The following is a 20,543-nucleotide window of genomic DNA, read 5'->3' as shown; positions in this document are numbered from 1 at the left end:
ATAAATGGGAAAACAAAACAAATTGTTCAACAAATAGCAACCTTGGTGAAATTGGTGAAGAACTCACCTTTGTAATTTTGAAATCACAACATTTAAGTACCTTAAAAAAATAAATTGTACACAATATTTTTTATTTTTTTTGAAAGATGAAATTGTACATAATACTCCGTATATAACTTCATAGTAAATAAATGGAAAAACAAAATTAGTTAATACGAAGTGTTTCTGTATTTGTTATTTTAAATTGCTAATTTGATCATTAAAGTTTTATAGAGTAACATTTATAATGGCTTTAAAATAAAATAAAAAATTCAATGCCGTAGAGTAATCACTTTTATTACTCCGTATTAAAGTGAGGTAAATTTTTTTTATTATTGTTAATTTGTTACATAACTTAAATAAATGAATTAATATCGAGTATTAAGGTCCCGTTCTCTTCACCTTAATTTTGCTAAACTGAAATTATTTTTACTGAATTGAAATTATTTTTGCTGAACTGAAATTAATTTTATTGAACTGAACTTATTTTTATAGAACTAAATTTATTTTTACTTAATATTACAAGTAATTTTTAAGGTGAAGAGAACAGACCCTAATTAGATCTTTACGATTAACATACTCCGTAAGTCCGTATATGCAAAAGTCATTAATCTTCCATTCTTCCTCCTCTGTTTAAAATTTAAGTTTTCCGCTACCTTCCCTCTTTCTATCCTCCATTAAAGAGTACACTGAATTCTCCATTGAACCAACTTCCGAGCTCTCTTTCCTCCATTGAAACACCTTCTCAGGTAACATTTTCTTTTCCTTTTTATCAATCATCCAATTCAATTTTCACAATTAGGGTTTTGTTTTACACCATCCTTAATTTAACTCTAATTATAATCAATTTAGGGTTCTTCCAAAGTAAACTATTGAATTATTGATTATAATTACTCAAGTTATTTAAGATTATAACCAGCTAGAATATTTCTATGTGCATTTACGTTGTTGTTTTTAAGCAAGAATGATGTTTATGAGATTTTTTTAGCGTAATTTTGATAATTGAGGCAATTTTAGTTGCTAATTTACTGCACACTTTTGTTTATAAAGCTTTAATGTTAGTATTGAACTATGGAAATGAATCATTTCTCCCTCGGCCGAAGCCGGCTGCCCCTCCTGCCCTGGTTCAGGGACAGGCCTGACTTTGCTTCATCATGATGCATTACTAGCAATGTTATATGTGCAACATTGTATTTGATTTATATGCTCTCTTTCGACAATCGTAGTTTCGATGAGGGAAACATATATTGATTGATTCACTTTGTTGTGTATGTGTTAGATTTAAGTTTCATTTGTAGATGTCTTATGGTGTTTTATTAATTTTCAGACGCGTAATACTGGGACTGCATTCAGACACACTACTTCTTTGCTGGAATATTTTTACTAACTAGTGGAATCTTGAGAACTTGTTTATGGCAAAATACTATGACATTGATGATATTCTTGCAGAAGAGGAGGTAAATTCGAGTACTCGTTTCTTAGCGTACAGATAATCAATCTCTAGTGATAAAGTAATTAAGGCTAAGATTATTTCTTTGTTTTGATTTTCTTGAAGTTCATTCCAGTGGTCTTCCAGAAGGCAGCAACTGGAGTAGGACTCCTTGACCCCAGTGCTGAAACCAACAATGTAAGAATTCTGAAGCCGTAAATATAGATTAAAGGAATTAAACTAGGTTCCTTTCTGACTGCTTGCCCTCGATATATATCCAGATTGAACAGGGAGCAAAAGTGGAATTGCCTTTTTGGCTTGCTCATGAGTTACATTCAAGACAAGCAGTGATTATGAACATTCCACCCTGCTTCAATCAAATGTAAATGAAATTTGCATTATTACATTATTGAGTTAATAAGTGCTGCATTGTGTCTCGTCATCTATAGACATTTTGTGTTATTGCTTTATCGAGTTAACTAGTGCATGCAATTTAATCTAATTTAGATCTTGTTACCTGTTTCCTTCTTATTTCAGGACAAGGAAGGAAATTCAGGCTGATCCCGGATCTGTTGATCTTCGAAATCGATGTCAATATTTTTATGAATTAGGATGCAAGATAGCACCTATGTAAGCTCTCCATCCTTTTGTTTGCACATGTATATGATTTCTATTCCTTGCTAATTATAATTGTTTTGTTTAGTCCCTTTCTTTATATCATACGATTCCTTATGACGAAGATTCATGTTAGCCGACCCAAAATCATTTTGGGACTATGGCTTTGTTGTTGTTGTAGTATTGCACATCTATATGTACTTACGATTTAGTAGCCCTGTGATGTAAGTCCTGCAGTTTGGTCAGCCCTAGACCTGGCAATCCTGACCCAGACCCGATGACCCGACCCGAATGACCCGACCCATGACCCGAAATCGACCCGAAAACAGTGACCCGAAATTGACCCGAAACCCGAAATCAACCCGACCCGACCCATACCCGACCCGAAGTGGAATTGACCCGACCTTGACCCGAAACCCGAAGTGACCCGACCCGAAACGACCCGACCCGAAATGACCCGACCCGAAGTTGACCCGAGACCCGAAATAACCCGACCCGAAGTTGACCCGAGACCCGAGACCCGAAGTGACCCGAGACCCGAAGTTGACCCGACCCGAAGTTGACCCGATACCCAAAGTGACCCGACCTTTAACTTGAATTAATTGACCCAAATAGACTCGAAACCCAAAGTGACCCTAACTAAAATTACCTTATACCTGAAATGACCAGAATCTATTTAAGCTAAAGACTTGACCTGAGCAAACCGAAATAGAAAATAACCGCAATTAAACTGACTTAATTTTTTTTTATTAATCTGTAATGTGTAACAGTGTAAGTAATTTACATATTTTGAGCATTACTTTTCTCGATTTCTTCGGCCTATTCTCTTTATAAGTTATTAAAAATTCGTAAAAAGATTGAAATTTAACGACTATTCTACGGAGTTTGTCCATAAAATTAAGAAAAAATTTACTAAAGCTTGAAATAAAAGTCACAATTCTCACCAGTCTAGAGAAAAAAATAGTACAATAATAATGCGTACATAACATAATGTTCAATACCAAATGAAATTACAAAATATTCTAAATAATTATACTCCAATATTCGACTCTTGAAATTGTTGACATTTAACACTTGGAGTCGCCGCCCAATCCACATAAGAACCAAAAAATCCATCATCCTCATTTGCTACATAAATATAAAAACAATAATATAAGCAAATACAGTAATACACTATAAATGCAAAAATAAAGAAACAAGAATGTACAACTCTGAAAAATGTAGGAACATGAATATACATATTTTAAAAAAAATATAATAAAATACTTACTTTCAAAAGAGTACATCCAACTACGAGTTGTTATTAAAGCCTCCACATTTTCAGGAATTGATGAACTTTTCCATTTATTCAATACTCGACTCCCAATGCTGAAAGTTGATTCGGAAGCGACGGTTGTCAGGGGCACGGCCAAAATATCTCTAGCCAAATGAGAAAGGCCTTTATATCGATGCTCATTTTCTTTCCAAAAAGCTAATATGTCAAGCTCCGCTTTCCGATCTAGTTTAGGGTCCTCAAGGTAAACATCCAATATTGACCTCTCACCAAAAGAAGATGAGGCCTCTTTATCGTCATATTCCTGTATTCAACACAACGAGTCAACGACAAACCATAAAACACATCACCAAACAAAACAACATAAACTTAACTTATAATCTTAATAACAACTACTTAACTTATAACATAAACTTAACTTATAATCTTAATAACAACTACTTAACTTATAACATAAACTTAACTTATAATCTTAAAAAAAACCAGTAATTGACAGAAAAAATAAAGTAAACACAAGAAAAACAGAAGGCAAACATGTAAAAAACAGTCTAATCAATAGATTAAGAATGAAGGATAATCAAAAGGATTATAATTGACAGATTAAATAAAGTAAACACAAGAAAAACAGAATCCAAATATGTAAAAAAAGTCTAATCAATAGATTAAGAATGAAGGATAATCAAAAGGATTAAAAAAACAGAAGAACAATTACAATTACCGCAAAATAGTCGAATTTTCGCTTGCGGTTTCCAGTTGAAGTGCTGCTTATGGAGGCTCTGGATTTTACCTTTGTTTGAAGCGTTTCCTCCTTGGTTTTTCATATATTTCTCATATGCACTGCATTTTCTGAGATGTCTTTGCATATTTTGGGTTCCATAATGGGGGTCGGTTATGAAGGATGCTTTCTGGCAATGTTTGCAAATTGACCTCTGTTTCCCATCACTAGATTCCGTCTTGTCAAACGTGAGGAATTCCAGCCAAACTAGACTCCGTTTCTTTTCTACAGCTTGAAATCCAGATTCCATAGTGCTCACATTGTTGTTTTCAACTGTAAGTTCAGGATCACCGTCTTCTTCCTCTTGTGTACGAACATTGGCTCCTTCCTCTGGTGTACACTCATCCTCTGTACCCTCTGGTGAAATAATAGGCTCGTCATAAATAATATGATCATCCATTGCTGCAAAATAAGCAAGAATAATATCATTAGTTATTGTCAGATTAAGATAAGGTGTAGCATCTCTTATCCAATAATGTTCAAATATTTGAATCATAATTCTGAAACTAATATCCACACAGAATTTGAAATGTTGCAGTGGAGACAAAATAATAATATCTAAACCAATCAAAAAGGGAAAATCAACCTTCTGTTTTTATATACATTCAAATTAAGGCCATGTCAACACACTTATAAAAGATATTTGTTTGTTAGAATGCAGCTTGCTTGCAGTTTAGTTGTTTAATCAATCGAATGGACTCTTCCATTTGCATACCAAACCACATAATGGACAATTGAAATAAGCTCAAAACCCCATCAATCATTACATCAATTTCTATCTCATTAATCACTCTAAAACAGATCTAACACAAAAATAAGTTAACCCCAAAAAATAAAGCACAGATTTATATATAATAAACAAAATGCAATACAAATTAATATGATTCATTCTTATAAAACTCAATAAATTTAGAATAAGAGAGAAATACCGTCAGAATTTATCTAATGCATTAAGATTTATCCCATAGAAACCCCCAATTGAATTTTTTTTTTTTTAAAAAAACTAATTTGTTGTACGCCATTCCTACACATTCAGAAGAAAGCTCAAAAATCTCAGATTCCAATTCACATCTTCTAAATTACAGCAAACCTACAAGCTACAACCATAAAAAGCTGTCATCTCGCCTTTTTGGTGATCAGGAGCTAGGTGAGCACAGAGATACTTATGCTTTGCATAGTTAAACAAAGATAATGAAAGAATTGAAAGGATTTGATCATTAATCTCTAAATTAAAAGTAAAGCAGTCAACCTAAGCAGATAAACTATTTTCCGAATCATCAGAGATTAATTCAATATACATTATATCAGATCTAAGAAATAGAAGTAAATTACCTGAGATTCTGGGAATACGAAATCTTCTAGGCCACTTGAGTAAAAAACGCTTGAATGGAAAATGAGATTAAGTGTGTAGAGAATAGAGATTAGAGAAGAGTGAAGTCAGTGAACACAAAAGAGAGAGATTGGACTTCAATGGAGTAATGGATGGAATGAAAAATGAAAACGGCTGAGGAAGTGAGGAAGATTCTAGGGCTGTAGATTTTTTTTTTCTTTCTTATTGTTTTACTTTATTTTTGTTTTTTGTATTTTAGAATTTACTTAATTTCGTCACTTTACCAATTATCCTTTCACTCGTGGAAATTTGGAGGGAGTATTCCCGCTTATAATTTACCAATTATCCTCATAATGAAATACTTTTAGAGTTTTAGCCATTTGGGGGGGAAGAATTTCCCACAATTTTTAACCAAGTTAAATGTTTATTTTTGTTTCCCTCTTAAATTTTCACTTTTAAGTTGTAACTTTGTTAAAATTGAAATTTTGAAAATTTTTAATTGATCAACAGTGTGTTCGTAATCTTACATATGATTATCTGAATATGAGAATATTTCACTTAATTAATAATACCTTCGTTTTTTTTAGTTGACACGTTTTGACTTTATTCACACACTCCTCTTTGACCGTATTTTGTGTTTTATATGTAATGAAAAATATAGTATGTGGGATCTTGTAACATTCGTCACGATATTTATTTTCAAAATATCAACTTTTCATAATTTTTTATTATCGGTGATTAAGGATATAAATGGTTGAAGTTATGCATCAGCAAACATGACTAAAGAAACGTGTCAACTAAAAAGAAACAGAGGAAGTATCATATTATGTGCAACTGGCCAACTGTGCACCAATTACCCAACACTCAGTCATTATAAGTTTATAATTTAATAAATTTTTTCTTTTTATAAATATAAACATCAATATATAATGCACGATAAATCTTATATTCAATCAAAAAGTAATATTCATTTATTACATTAGTTTAGTTGTTTAATTGAGTAGTAGACTAGTAGATAGATACAAGCATAGTTGCATAACTGATAACTGCAATACTTCATAATTCATTAATTCATAATAGACTAATAGTGATGAGACATCCTATGAAGTAATTTAGACCGGAGAGTCGGAGACTGAGCTATTAAGTAGCCCGAAAAAGCTTTAATCTAATCTTATCAAGTTTGAATTTGAGATCAAATTACCTTGAACAGGAAAAACCTTGTTATGAGTTTCGTTTGAAAACAATTGATTGGAATCGGATATGTTTACAATAATGTTGTTAATCAACTTTATAATTAAATTTTGTGTCGTTTTCCACCCTTATGTTTAAGTACTTGATCACATATATTATTATACATTAAAGCATGTAATTTTAAGAACTAATTACAACTGAGTTTAAGTTGACTTGAATTCCTAATTAACAATAAATTTTTTATCAAACGAAGCATGTTATAACCTATTTTTGATTGAATCGGTCACAAAAATAAAATTGAGTATATGTTGGCTGGTTTGACCTCCTAATTTGCAATTTAGCAGTAAATTTAATTTCAAACGAAGCATGTCATAACATATATCTGATCGAATCGGTTAAGAAAAGTTCACAACGCGAGTAAGTGTACTTGGTGTCCATCCACGCTACTACTCTTTAAGTCTTTATTAGAAAAAATATAGTCTTGTCACTCTTGTGTCATTGTGTGTACTTGTTGAAATCGCCACCACAATAAATATTTTAAGAATATTCAATTGGTAAAATTTTATAATGTAAATTACTGATAATTATAATAGGAAGTCCATTATTGATCAATTTCCTGCACTGGCATGCCTGCATACATGTATCAATGTATGTCCAGTTAAAATTAATGGAGCACTTAAAAAACATAGATTATATTATAGATTATTATAAGAATAATACAAAGAAATTATTACAACAGTGACAATGATAATAAGAGTATTAAAACTAAGGTCAATAAGAGAGTGAGGTATAACTCAATTAGTTAGAGCATCCCTCTTAGTTTCAGGAGATCCTGAAATTGATTCTCAATCTAAACACCAAAAAAAAAAAAACGTCAATAAAAGTCTAACAATTACTATATTGGTATATTCCATGAAAAAAGTAGCCTTACTAAATAGTAAATAATAAATATAGTGAGTTTCTCGTCAAAAAATAAATAAATATATATACAGAGTTGAATTTAACCCAATGCATCGACCCGAATATGACCCGACCCGAAGTTGACCCGAATTTTGGACCCGAAAATTGACCCGACCCGAACTGACCCGACCCGAAAATTGACCCGACCCGAACTCACCCGACCCAAACTCGACCCGACCCGATCTCGACCCGAAGTGTTGACCCGATACCCGACCCGACCCGATTATCAGTCGACCCGAAATCAACCCGAAACCCGAAATGACCCGACCCGACCCGAACTTGACCCGATAACTTTTTGACCCGAAATTGACCCGACCTGAAATGACCCGACCCATACCCGACCCGAATGACCCATTTGCCAGGTCTAGTCAGCCCTAAGAGAATTACTGTCTCACGCTTTTTAGGGTATCAAACTGCAAATCCTCACCTCATTATTTTTGGCCTGTATGTGGTTTCAAATAGCTTTGTAGAGTTTTTACAAAGACAACATAGTACAAATCCTTTGCTCACTTGTTCCTAGGAAAATGTATGGCAAAAAAGCCCAAACGAGCATTCATGCATCAGTGTATTGAACGAACCGCTCTGAGGATTGGCTATAAAATGCCTGAAGGATCATGATATAGTATTGTTTCTGTTTGTCGTCAAGAGTCAAACTTTTGTCAGGATATAATTTACATCTAGGCTTGAGAAAAGTCATAATCATCAAGGTTAACTTGAACATATGTTGACTATTGGCATTAAACACTAAGTATTTGGCCTTGTTTGGTAAAGTGAGATTTAATATCTGCTGTCGGCTGTCCTTTGAAAAAAAAAAGGTTGGCTAATTGCCTAATTGGGTCTTTTTCTTTGACTAATGCTTATGATGGATAAATTTGATTGTCATTTTACCATTGCTTACTTTATTCACTTTTATCTCAGCCTAAAGGCCCTAAATCTGTCTTTTATGGCGGGATTGATTATTTTCTAAAATTTTATCATTCTAACTGCTTAAGTTGTCATGCAAGTATTGGCAGAAATCTTACTGATTGACTTTACAATGATTAGGGTTGGTGATAGAACAATTGGGTCTTTCCTCTTGTACGCATTTAAGAACAGATATAAGGAAGTGCTCAGTAAGGCCCATACTGCAACTTATGTTGCTGCATCAAAGCCCCTAAGTCTGCTAACTAAAGAAGAAACTCACTGTAAGCTTTTTTCTACATCACTAAATGCAGCTTGTGCACCCCGAGCTATCATCTGTGTACTGAACTTGTTTTTTTGTGTTTGCATAGTGTGTGATGCAGCTCAGTCCTCAATGACTGCCTTCAAGAAGTGGAGAATGGGAGGCTCTCGATTTGAAATGCCATCTGTTCTTGGGAAGAGAAAGCCTTCTGAATAGTTTGTTGTTTCTAGCCATTGGTTTCCAGTTCTCATTTGATTCCGAGGAGGAAATAGTAGCTCCTATAGCTAAGAAGATGAATCTCATCTAGTGTTGCCATTTCCCTCATTTATCCTTGAGATGAATGGATGTTGTGCTTCATTCAGGAAAATGCTAGTGACAATCAAGCATGTTTTCCATGTGCTGTATTCTGTGTAGCTTAAAGAGAAGAAAGCCTTGGAAGAACCATATAACTGCCAGAAGGGATTCAATCTCAGACCTTGCGGACAGGACTGTAGTCTAACTGAGCTATTCCTTTTTCCTCAGCAATTTATTTATATATGCTCTGTATTTTTTATTTAGTGCCCTTTCTCCTATAATGGCTATAAAGTTATTACTTGTTACCAATTTATCATGCACATTGTACATCTTGTAGCTGTAGAATTTATTTTTGTATTGATCTCTTCCATGATGGAGTCTACTTATTCATGTTAGTCATAGTAGATTTTAGCAATGTGATTAGCCTATTCATTTCTCTTGTTTTCTTTTATACTCGCTTAACTGAAGATCTTATTATATGATTCCATCCGGTGCCTTTTGTTGTTCTCCTTTCGGATTTGTTTGTAAAACAAAATAAGTCAAAGTGGGAAGAACAAAAAGGATCGAAGGGAGTAGTACATTAAAATTATCCTCTTGTGTGGGTACTTTTTGTGACTTTGACCATAATTTTCATTATATTAACCGTAATTTTACACTAACATATAAAAATAAAATTATAAAATTAAATATTTGGAAAATGGGCTTTGAGATGAACCAACCAAATTTCCACTTGATTATGTTTTTTCTCAAGGATAAATCACAAAATAAAATCAATGTAATTTATGTGAATATTTGGTGAAAGTCAAAACGTGCAAACAAAAATCTTTTCGTGTATCATTACATCTAAAATAAAAACAAATATATTTATTCATTCCATTCTATAATAACCAACACATTTAAATTTTTACACGCTTTTCAAGCTATTTTTTTCTAAAAAAAATAATTAAAGAGAACGGCCTTAATCAGAAGAGATTTACCCAAAAAATGCAATCTTTGCCATTAAATTAAAGCTTCAGTTGATAAGAAAAGCCTAGTATGAGAGGTTAGAAGACTACTTTTTAAAACAAGGAAAAAGGACCGTTTGCCTCGAATCTCCATAGCAAAAGATAAAGAATCTAACGGTGGGGAACCATTTAACACACATACATGTCTCTATCTTCAAAGTCGTAGACTTAAATTATCATTTTATATACATTCTCCAATTTTTTTTAAAGAAAAAAAGCTAATAAGCGCCCCGAGATATTAGATAAGATATCTAATTATGAAAGTATTATGATGAAAATTAACATTAATTATATTAATTGATGCATGATTTTGTCATCCATTTTGAACTTAATATTATTTTAAGTAATATATTAATTAGTTACTCCATCTAGGGCCTTTTTGGTTGAAGGGATTTGGGTGGAAAAGAAAAGAAAGGAAAGGGTATTAATGATGTTCCCATGTTTGGTTGAATAAATGAAATGAGAATTCAAAGGAAAGGAAGGGAAGTGGAAGGAAAATTCTTTTACAAATTGTTAGCTTTCCTTTCCTCCCAAAATTGAAGGAATTTGACTGGAAAGAGAAAAATAAAAGTTATACATTATATATTTTCTTTCTCTTCCCTTCCTTTTCTTTCATTAACCAAATATTAGAAAATAAAATCACCTAATTAATATTTCCTTTCCCTTCTTTTCTTTTCTTTTCCCTTCTCTTCCCTTCCTTTATTAATATTGAACCAAACAAAGCCCTATGTTTTGGAGTGCTTGTTAGCAACATCCGTGTTTTTTAGATGTATCACCTTCTAAGTTCTACTTGTGGGTGTACTGTATTAAATTAGATGCATCATTTGATAGTTAAATTCTCTTTATATCTCGTAATCTCATATTACATGAATCATTTTTTTTAATGAGTATTTCTTTCTAAAACTAGTTAAAAGTCCTTTTTCTTCACAAATACGGAGTAATGCATTTAAAAGAAGTAAAGAACAGAGTAAAGATGGTCAATCTGGTTGATTGGATCGGGCCGAATGAGGTTGACTCGGGTCAAATCTTTTTTTAAAGTTGTGTCATAATAAATTATTGTGTTCACATAAATATTTTTCGAAACGGTTTCTAATCGAGTCGGGTGAGATTTTAACTAGAATGGAGGAAGTAATCCAAACACACCCTATCTCACGTGTCACAAAACGGACCCCACTCTACCCCTATCATCCTTAACGGAGGTTTGCCAGTTAGTCAGAGAGTAGCGGGAACCCGTTTTGACTGTCTTCGGGCAGCGGTCAGCTTCCCCTTTTCCCGTTTCGGGCAGCCCTTCCAGCCTACCTGCACGCCTTCACTCATTCCTCTCACTCCCCTTTTTCCCCCATTTTCTCTCTCCTCCTTTCTAGAGAGAGAAACTTAAACTAACCTTTTCTTGCATTGTTTCTTTCTTAGATAGAGTTTTTTAGAGAGATAAGCTGATTTTTTTAGAGAGAGAAAGTGGGAAAAGGTGTACAGTGAAAAGGGTCTTGGAATGTGAGATTGTTACATAGAGAGAGAAAAAAAGTTGAAATTTTTGCTCAAAGGAAGGGAAAAGTAGGTTGTTGTTGAACTATGGAATGTTGCTTTTAATGGGTTTTTTTGATTTTTGAGATCAAGTTTTAGTTTGATTTTTCTGGGGTTTTTGGAAATTTTCAATTTGGTTAACAATGGTGGTGGAATTGCGGATTGTTCTTCATTTGGGGTTTTAGGGTTTTTTAAAGTTTGATTTTTTGTGTATTGAGAATGTTGGGTTTTTGGATCTGAGCTGAGGTGAATTCTGAAGTTGTACAAGAATCATGTGGGTGGAGGTGTTAGCTTCTCTTTTGTATATTTTGCTCGCATTCAAATTCACTTCTGCTAATGTGGAAGGTATTTTGTTCTTTTAAGTTTGTTTTATTTGCAGCTGAATTTTTCTGGGTTATGTTAAAATCTGTCAAATTTGATGAATTATGTTTCTAATTTTATGTAAATTGTGTATGGTTTTATATGCTTTTATATGTTGATTTTTGAATGGTGTGGCGTGTCGCATATAAGAATTTGTGTTTGCTTAGTTAAGGAATTTAGTTTGAATGTCATTTTAATCAATTGATGGTTAAAAGTCCTTAAATTGACTTGCTTAATTTTGATTTTATATGGGGCTGTTTGTGTTCAGTTGATAGTTGAGGTGGTCCCTCATTCAGCTTGTTGGGTATTTGATGGTTTATGAATTGTCAAACATTGAAACTAGAAAGCTGGCTAAGACTTCTTGCTTTGCTGATCATTGTTTAGTTTTTGCGAATAGCTCACCTTGACTTCTTGGGGACCGAAAGTGACGAGTACAATGTGGAATTACTTGTTGTCTTTGATTTAGTTTGGACTTTGGAGTACCTTGTTCCGACCCTTGGACGATGTAATAGTTCATGACGCTTGAATTTCCACTCCTGTGTTGACCTTTTTTCTTGGGTGTGAGTACTGGTATGGTGTTGATTGACCGTGTTTCTGGGGCTATTGGAGAAATAAGAGTTCTTTTTGACTTTAGGAGAGTGTTTTATACAGCATTGTGAGGTCTATATAGGCATATACAACCGTTTTCAGTTGTTTGTCATTAATGTGGTTTAAGGGATTTTGCTTTCTTTCTGCTCATATCTTAGTCAACAAGGTGATTGAGATGCATATGTTTAATCTATCAAAGATCATTAGTAATCAAGTGGCAATTTCAAAAGGGAAGGTTGTGGCTTGTGAGCAGTGGGGCTGGGATTCACTTGATTACTCATGTCAACATTGAGATTTGTTGATTTTTCATGTCATCATGAAATGGACTTGTAACCATCATTTGCTTACTCCTCTCTTTATCAGCTACTTGTTATCAATACCCATTTTGATTACTACATGCATCACTTAACTAAATTTCATGTTTGTTGCTCTTATTGATTGCGCTTTTGTAGTATATTTTTCTGGCTCTTTTGGTGCAATCCTAATATCATACAAACAACTGAAATTGTAAGCTTATTCTGCACTGTCTCAATTATTTAAACAGGGGATGCTCTTCATAGTTTGAGAAACAACCTAGATGACCCTTTCAATGTATTGCAAAGCTGGGATCCCACCCTTGTAAATCCCTGTACATGGTTTCACGTCACTTGTAACCCGGATAACAGTGTTATAAGAGTGTAAGTATCCACCTTACAAGGTTTTGCCTTGGTAAAATTCATGCTTCTATCCTACAATTTACTAATTAAAATTAATTATCTTACATCATTTTCTCTTCTGCGTATGCTCAGAGATCTAGGAAATGCTGCATTGTCAGGTCAACTAGTTCCAGCACTTGGCTCACTTAAAAATCTTCAGTACTTGTAAGTCATAGCTTGTAACTTAGGCAGAAGCTTTCTTCTTCATATTATCTATTGGAGTTTTTATTTGCTTATATTACTTATGTATAATATTCCATGATAGTTGTCTTGATCTTTTGTTTATTCGATTATTAGTATTACCTATACATATTATGATGACATCAGCTGTGATTAAAATTGACGTTCTTTGGAATGTTCTTATGAAATTGTAAATAGAGCCTAACTTCGAATGCCAAACTGCCGGGAACTGGGTTACAACATCACATGGAAATTAGAATACGTAGCCAGAACTTCAAAATTTTTGTGTATATAGAGCTTTGAATCCATGATTGTTTGTATTGGCCTCACACTAGAGTTAGGAGTGTGTTATTTGGAGGTATCATCCAAATATGTGATCTGTTGTAACAGATTACTGTAAATCAGGAAGTTGGGTTATGGGACTGGTTTAAATTTTCATCTTGGATGGGTTTATACTTTTACTGGCAACTAAAGAACTCATTCTGGACTTCTGGTGCTAGATGAGCTGGATGGGAATAGTGTAAATGGTGACCCACAAACTAAAGGGTGGCTGACCACCAACATAGAAGCTTTAAGGGGGGAAGAATTAGAACTGCCACAACCATGATTCCATTTAATGCCAGGTTAATACTCTTGTCAGCTAAATGCCAAAATTATACTGTGTAGTGGAAGGCAGCATGGCTGAACAAATTTGGGATAAAGCCTTCGCTTAAAAATGCATGGGAACCTATATGTTGGAAATTCAAATTATGTTTGATAACATTCCCTAGGTTCAAAAGTTAGGAACATTATGAATAAGTTCTCTCTCTCTCTCTCTCTCTCTCTCTCTCTCTCTCTCTCTCTTGTTTAAAGGGTATAGGATTGCATACATCTTATCATCCGAATTATTATTGCTTTTGAGCTTATAGTATGAACCAAGCACACATTTATTTGTTTTTCGGTTCATTGGAATGTAACTTTTATCATGTACTTCAGTACTTGAGCCTTTGCTGCTTTTTGTTATGAAATTATATGAACTTATTAGAGTATGTTTTTATTTTCAGGGAACTGTACAGTAACAATATCAGTGGGCCAATACCTAGTGAGCTGGGCAATCTGACAAATTTGGTCAGTTTGGATCTCTATTTGAACAGTTTCAGCGGTCCAATTCCAGAGTCTTTGGGCAGGCTATCAAAGTTGCGCTTTCTGTATGTATATCAATCCCTTGCATGACTATATTGATACGAGTAGAATATACCTTCTTTGCCTTTGACATTTGCATTGATATGTTTGTGTTGAATGTATGCATGGCCTTATGTGGTCCTATGTTATCTTTCTGCTAGTAGTTATTGCCAAAATCCCAGTTGATATGGCTTTCATGGCTGCTCTTGATTTGATTGATTATTCCTGGCGATGAAATATTGACTGAGTGTAGAAAAAGGGCTTCTCTTAATTCTAGTCAAAGACTTGTCATGGTTTCAATGTGATTTAACATTTCAACAATGATTGTTCATAATGGTAAGTGTGATGACAACTTCCTTGTTTGATGAGACCATCTGCAGTTTGAGGTTTCATTAATCTTGTTGGGTGTCTAGTCTTACCATTTTCCTCCCCTTCTCTCTTCACTAGCTTTTCCCGCTTGTTTTGATGATATTAGGTTCTATTTTGCATTAATTGCATTAGGCAGTCAAATACTTTGCCTTCAAAATAATCTTCTCTCCTTGTTAAAGTAAACTTGAGGTAGTGAGAGAGGCAAGACAGAGATGTGATGGCTCATGGGAACTAATCATTGTTGACTCTTATGATCTCCTATGGGGGGCATCTTATATCTGAAGGAGACCTTTTAGTGGTTCAATCATGGTTTGGTTGTGGAGGGAATAAAGACGAGTGAGGTTGGTGTGCTAATTTACTGGCTTTCTTTTCATTTTCTTTGCCAGAAGTATAAAATATAAACCCAAAGAACTATTCCTTATCTCCTTCCATTTTGTACTTTCAGATTGATTGAGACAATTATTAATTGTCTTTTTATGCATTGAATGTTCTGCTTTTGTGAAAGCCATTCCAAAAATACTTTTGTAGCTATTTTCCTCATTTCTTCTTATGTGTGAAAGTTCAATGGGGGAAAACATGCTGTAAGGCTATTAAGGGTAATTTGTTTTACATATGTTGTGCTTAATGAACATACCCTCTTCCCTTGTCTAAAGGTGGTTAATGATCCCTTCCAAAATATTGCTGTAAGTGAAATGCAAGCCAAGTTGACAAGTTGTAGTAGTGGACAGGGGTTTTTTTTTTTATTTTTTATTTTTTTATTTTCTTTTCTTTTTGTTGCTTCATTTCTAGGTTGTAAAGTAATAGAGATGCTGTGGAAAAGAGCCAAAACAAGGACCAAACATATGTCTGATGATTATTTTAACATTTTTCTGCATAATTTCAATGAAACTCTTCTGGGATGCTTGCATGCTTCCTGTGTGTTTATTTTTGACATGAAAAGAATTCAAATGACCCAGGAAAATGGACATTACTTGACTTGAATTTGCTTCCAAGAGTGTTGCTAGTGAAGTTTGTGTTTGGATATTGAACTTCGAATATTGGATATGTTTAATTGGAGTGCATCTCAATTGATTGGGAGATAAATGAGGTCCTAACATTTTCTTTTAATTTTGAAATTTCTGTGCAAGGATAGTCGGCTAAATAACAATAGTCTGACAGGCCCCATTCCTATGTCCCTGACAAATATTACCTCGTTGCAGGTCTTGTAAGTTTCTTTGTACTTTCTCTTAGTTGCTCTAGTCTTATTGTCCTGTTACTCAGTTATTATGAATTTTTGAGACATGCGATCCTTTCTTGATCAGGGATCTATCAAACAACCGTCTTTCGGGAGCTGTTCCAGACAATGGTTCCTTTTCCTTGTTTACGCCAATAAGGTCTGTATAAATGTGAATTTACATGGAATATACATCAATATTGTTGGACTTCTGATATTTTCTTTTTGTAATTGCAGTTTTGCTAATAACTTAAATCTATGTGGTCCTGTCACTGGGAGGCCATGTCCTGGATCTCCACCTTTTTCACCACCACCTCCTTTCATACCACCACCGCCAATTAATAATCAAGGCAGGTTCTTGCTCTGAATCAATTACCAATTAGTTATGGGTTTTCCATTTTTTGATTGATTGACATCACTTCTACCTGTTGTTTGGATGAGCTCATGCACCTTGATAGTACTTTGTGGGTATATCATTTATGTTGTCATTAACTGTAGTCTTAGCTCATAGGAAGCCTGCTACTTGCTGTGTTTTGATTTGTCAATTGAATTCTTTTTTAGTGCTAAACTGCTAATGCATTGGAACTCAGTTGTAGCCTATGTTACCTGGACACGGCATTTTGGCCGGCATACCCGGGTCGATACGACGCGACACCGATCCGGGTATGAAATCCGTTCCGGATACTCCATTTTGTTCTCGGGTACGGCGGCCATTGAAGGAGTTGAAGCTTTGAAGAAGATGAAGACGGTTCTCAAACAATTTCGAAGATGAACACGATTACGAGTTTTCTCAATGCAGTTTTCTCTCTCTTTCTTCTTTCACGTGTATTTACTTATTTAATTTCTGAAGTTTTTGACTTTTTTTCTCCCTCCTCTCTCCTGATTTACCTAGCAGTAACATTTTTTTTTTTAATATATGTGCTTAAGGGTGGCGGCTAGGGTTTTGTTTTAATTGGTAAAAAGCTTAAAAGGCCTTAAACCTATGTTTCTCTATCAACAACTTGGGCTTTTTTTAAATAAACAACTTGGGCTTTTTATTTTGTTTACTTTTTTTTAGCAATCCACTCACCTAGATATAAAAATCTATCAATAAAAACCACCTATATAATTTTTGATATATTATGGACAAAATTATTGCCGTATCCGTACCCGAGTCCAATGTTAAGACGGTGTCCCCGTGTCCTAAATTTTTGAGAATGGCGTATCAGACACTCGGATACGTACCAATATCGGATACCCGTACCCGTGTCAATGTAACATAGGTTGTAGCTGATGTAATTCATCTACTTGGCAAACTTCCACTTATCAGATACCCAGCTCTGAGTTTGTTATGTATTTTGGCCTTATTGAATTTTCATCGTTTGGATTTTAGGTGGCGTCAGTGCCACGGGAGCAATTGCTGGAGGAGTGGCTGCCGGTGCTGCTTTACTGTTTGCTGCCCCTGCTATATTATTTGCCTGGTGGCGGCGTAGGAAGCCTCAAGAGTACTTCTTTGATGTGCCTGGTAAGTCCTCAAAGTTTTCAGCCTTTTATTTAGGCTTACATTAAAAGTTGCCATCACCTACCATAAATATACTTATTGCTTCCATTCTGCAGCTGAGGAGGATCCAGAAGTACATTTGGGGCAGCTTAAAAGGTTCTCTTTACGAGAACTGCAGGTTGCTACTGATAGTTTTAGCAACAAAAACATACTTGGGAGAGGAGGATTTGGTAAGGTGTATAAAGGACGCCTTGCTGATGGATCATTGGTTGCTGTAAAACGTTTGAAGGAAGAACGTACTCCTGGTGGTGAGCTGCAATTTCAAACAGAAGTGGAAATGATCAGCATGGCTGTGCATCGAAACTTGCTGCGGTTGCGTGGATTTTGTATGACACCGACAGAACGGCTGCTTGTTTACCCCTACATGGCTAACGGCAGTGTTGCCTCCTGTTTACGAGGTAATGCAATCTGGTGTGCTATTGCTCTTTCAAATACAAGTAATATGTTCATTTCCATGATTGCGAATCAGCAATAGCCTTCTGTTTACGAGGTAATGCAATCTGGTGTGCTATTGCTCTTTCAAATACAAGTAATATGTTCATTTCCATGATTGCGAATCAGCAATAACCTTTTCTTGGGTGGGGGGGGGGGGGGGGGGGGGGGGGGAGTGGTATTGAGAAATAAACCATATCTCTGACTGGTAGTTTATTTTTGTTTGAGGTTATATCTGACCTTATTACTGACATTAAAATTGTTTCTTGTCAGAACGTCCACCAAATGAACCACCACTGGATTGGCCTACACGCAAACGAATTGCATTAGGATCTGCTAGAGGACTTTCCTATCTGCATGACCATTGTGACCCAAAGATCATTCATCGAGATGTGAAAGCTGCTAATATATTATTGGATGAGGAGTTTGAAGCTGTTGTTGGTGACTTTGGTCTGGCTAAGCTGATGGACTACAAGGACACTCACGTGACTACAGCTGTACGTGGGACCATAGGACATATAGCTCCTGAATACCTGTCTACTGGAAAATCTTCAGAAAAAACTGATGTTTTTGGTTATGGTATAATGCTTCTTGAGTTAATCACTGGACAGAGGGCTTTCGATCTTGCTCGACTTGCGAATGATGATGATGTCATGTTACTCGATTGGGTATGCCACTTGAAACTTCTGGAATTTGACTATATATCTTTAGTACATGATATAACAATTAATTTTTTTTCTCCCAAAATTTTATGCACTCCTTAATCTGGCTGTTTTATCAACTAATGACGCCACAGGTTAAAGGACTTCTCAAAGAAAAGAAATTAGAAATGCTTGTTGATCCTGACCTTCAAAATAACTACATTGAGGCAGAAGTGGAGCAGCTTATTCAAGTTGCGCTTCTTTGCACGCAAGGCAACCCTTTGGAACGACCCAAAATGTCAGAGGTAGTAAGAATGCTTGAAGGTGATGGCTTGGCCGAGAGGTGGGATGAATGGCAGAAGGTGGAAGTTCTTCGGCAAGAGGTTGATTTAGCTCCTCACTCTAACTCAGATTGGATCGTCGATTCAACTGACAATCTGCATGCAGTTGAATTATCTGGTCCTAGATGAATGTCACTCCCAGAATCAAAAAGAAATTAATTTAATTAACTCCTTTTTTTCATTATATTTATTATTATCATCATATTATTATTATAATTTTTGTTTTCTCTTTCTTCATCTTTAGGCGTGTTCTTGTAACTGAGTGCCTCTTTTTTGGGCTACATATTTATTTGTGTATATGGACATGATGGACCTGATTTGGAGGGGCAATTTCTCAGGAAATTGCATATTGTTTATGGGACTATTTTGTGACCATCTGACAGAATTGATCAATTAACTGTAGATTCAGCAACTTTTCTTATAAATTTCTTGCAAAGATAAAACTTCAGGTTGTGACATAATCCAGCCATTCATACAACTAATACATGCAAACACTTATGACTCGAGAGAAGACTATCCTAACTTGAATCTCTATACTACGGGATAAAATGATATGCAAGTATGTGTTCCTTGAATCTTCATATCAAGGGATAAAATGAATATGCGTGGATGGACACACATGGCAAGTTCTTGGTCTTGATAGTTTGTAGGTTGCAAAAGTACTTTATTTATTTATTTATTTATTTTGACAAAATTAGTTAAAGATACTTGAGTTGTATTTTAACGCTTCCTAGTGAGATTATATTATACTCTGATAATAATAAAAAATGTAGAGATAAGTTAATATGTTGAGTCTTTACTGTTTTCAAAATTCTTTGTATTTTGCCTTTGGCATTAGCAACCTAATGGAATAAATTCCTTGCATCATGCCTTTTGCACGGTGTTTTAGGATTTTGTTCTTATTTCAAAAAAGGATAATGATATATGTAGCCCTTAGGACTATATATAAACATTAAATATACTTCCTAAAATGAAATTAAGTTAGGAATTTATGACCAAATCACGCGCAGATTGGTGTAATAAATGTTAATTTATCCTTAATATTTCCTTTTTTAGCTTCTTATACATAACCCTTATGAATATGGTTGATCAGTTTCCTTCAAAAAGGATACTTTGTAATAAGTTGATATAGTGTAATAAGTTGATATAGAGTAATAAGAAAATTTATATTGAGACCGTATCTATTAAAAGAATTTTATGTGACCGCTTTTTATAGAGATTATTGTACTAATTATCAAAAATAGTATGTGAATATCATAACAGGAAAAATGTCTGCGCTTATTTTTCTAGAATAAAACCATGCTAGACCAAATGTTTTTTTTTTTTTTTTTTTTTTTTTTTTTTTTTTTGAAAACTAGACCAAATTTTCTTAATTCCATTATTCTTTCATTTAAGAAATTAGTAACTATTTGCAAATGTTGCAATGAAAA

At 34.5% G+C, this 20,543-nt stretch overlaps 2 protein-coding genes across 2 annotated transcripts; both read left to right on the top strand.

Annotated features, from left to right (window-relative positions):
• The first annotated feature begins 674 nt into the window (after positions 1 to 674).
• LOC145615377 (DNA replication complex GINS protein PSF3-like) lies at positions 675 to 9,483 on the top strand. Its single transcript, XM_081670454.1, has 7 exons — positions 675 to 788; positions 1,367 to 1,496; positions 1,595 to 1,666; positions 1,750 to 1,850; positions 2,006 to 2,098; positions 8,657 to 8,796; positions 8,884 to 9,483. Exons 2-7 carry the CDS (start codon positions 1,452 to 1,454, stop codon positions 8,988 to 8,990), a joined length of 558 nt encoding a protein of 185 aa, XP_081526580.1. The 5' UTR covers positions 675 to 788; positions 1,367 to 1,451; the 3' UTR covers positions 8,991 to 9,483.
• A 1,913-nt stretch (positions 9,484 to 11,396) lies between these two features.
• On the top strand, positions 11,397 to 19,489 carry LOC145615232 (somatic embryogenesis receptor kinase 2-like). The gene is made up of 11 exons (XM_081670298.1): positions 11,397 to 11,938; positions 13,086 to 13,218; positions 13,330 to 13,401; positions 14,460 to 14,603; positions 16,079 to 16,150; positions 16,248 to 16,319; positions 16,397 to 16,509; positions 17,532 to 17,663; positions 17,756 to 18,097; positions 18,405 to 18,799; positions 18,928 to 19,489. Exons 1-11 carry the CDS (start codon positions 11,866 to 11,868, stop codon positions 19,240 to 19,242), a joined length of 1,863 nt encoding a protein of 620 aa, XP_081526424.1. The 5' UTR covers positions 11,397 to 11,865; the 3' UTR covers positions 19,243 to 19,489.
• The last annotated feature ends 1,054 nt before the right edge of the window (positions 19,490 to 20,543 follow it).

The sequence above is a fragment of the Chenopodium album genome, chromosome 25 (genome assembly GCF_948465745.1).
Source record: "Chenopodium album chromosome 25, dcCheAlbu1.1, whole genome shotgun sequence".
NCBI classification, from domain to species: domain Eukaryota; kingdom Viridiplantae; phylum Streptophyta; class Magnoliopsida; order Caryophyllales; family Amaranthaceae; genus Chenopodium; species Chenopodium album.
The sequence above is the reverse complement of the archived record's forward strand: the minus strand, read 5'-3'. Positions and strand labels throughout refer to the sequence as shown.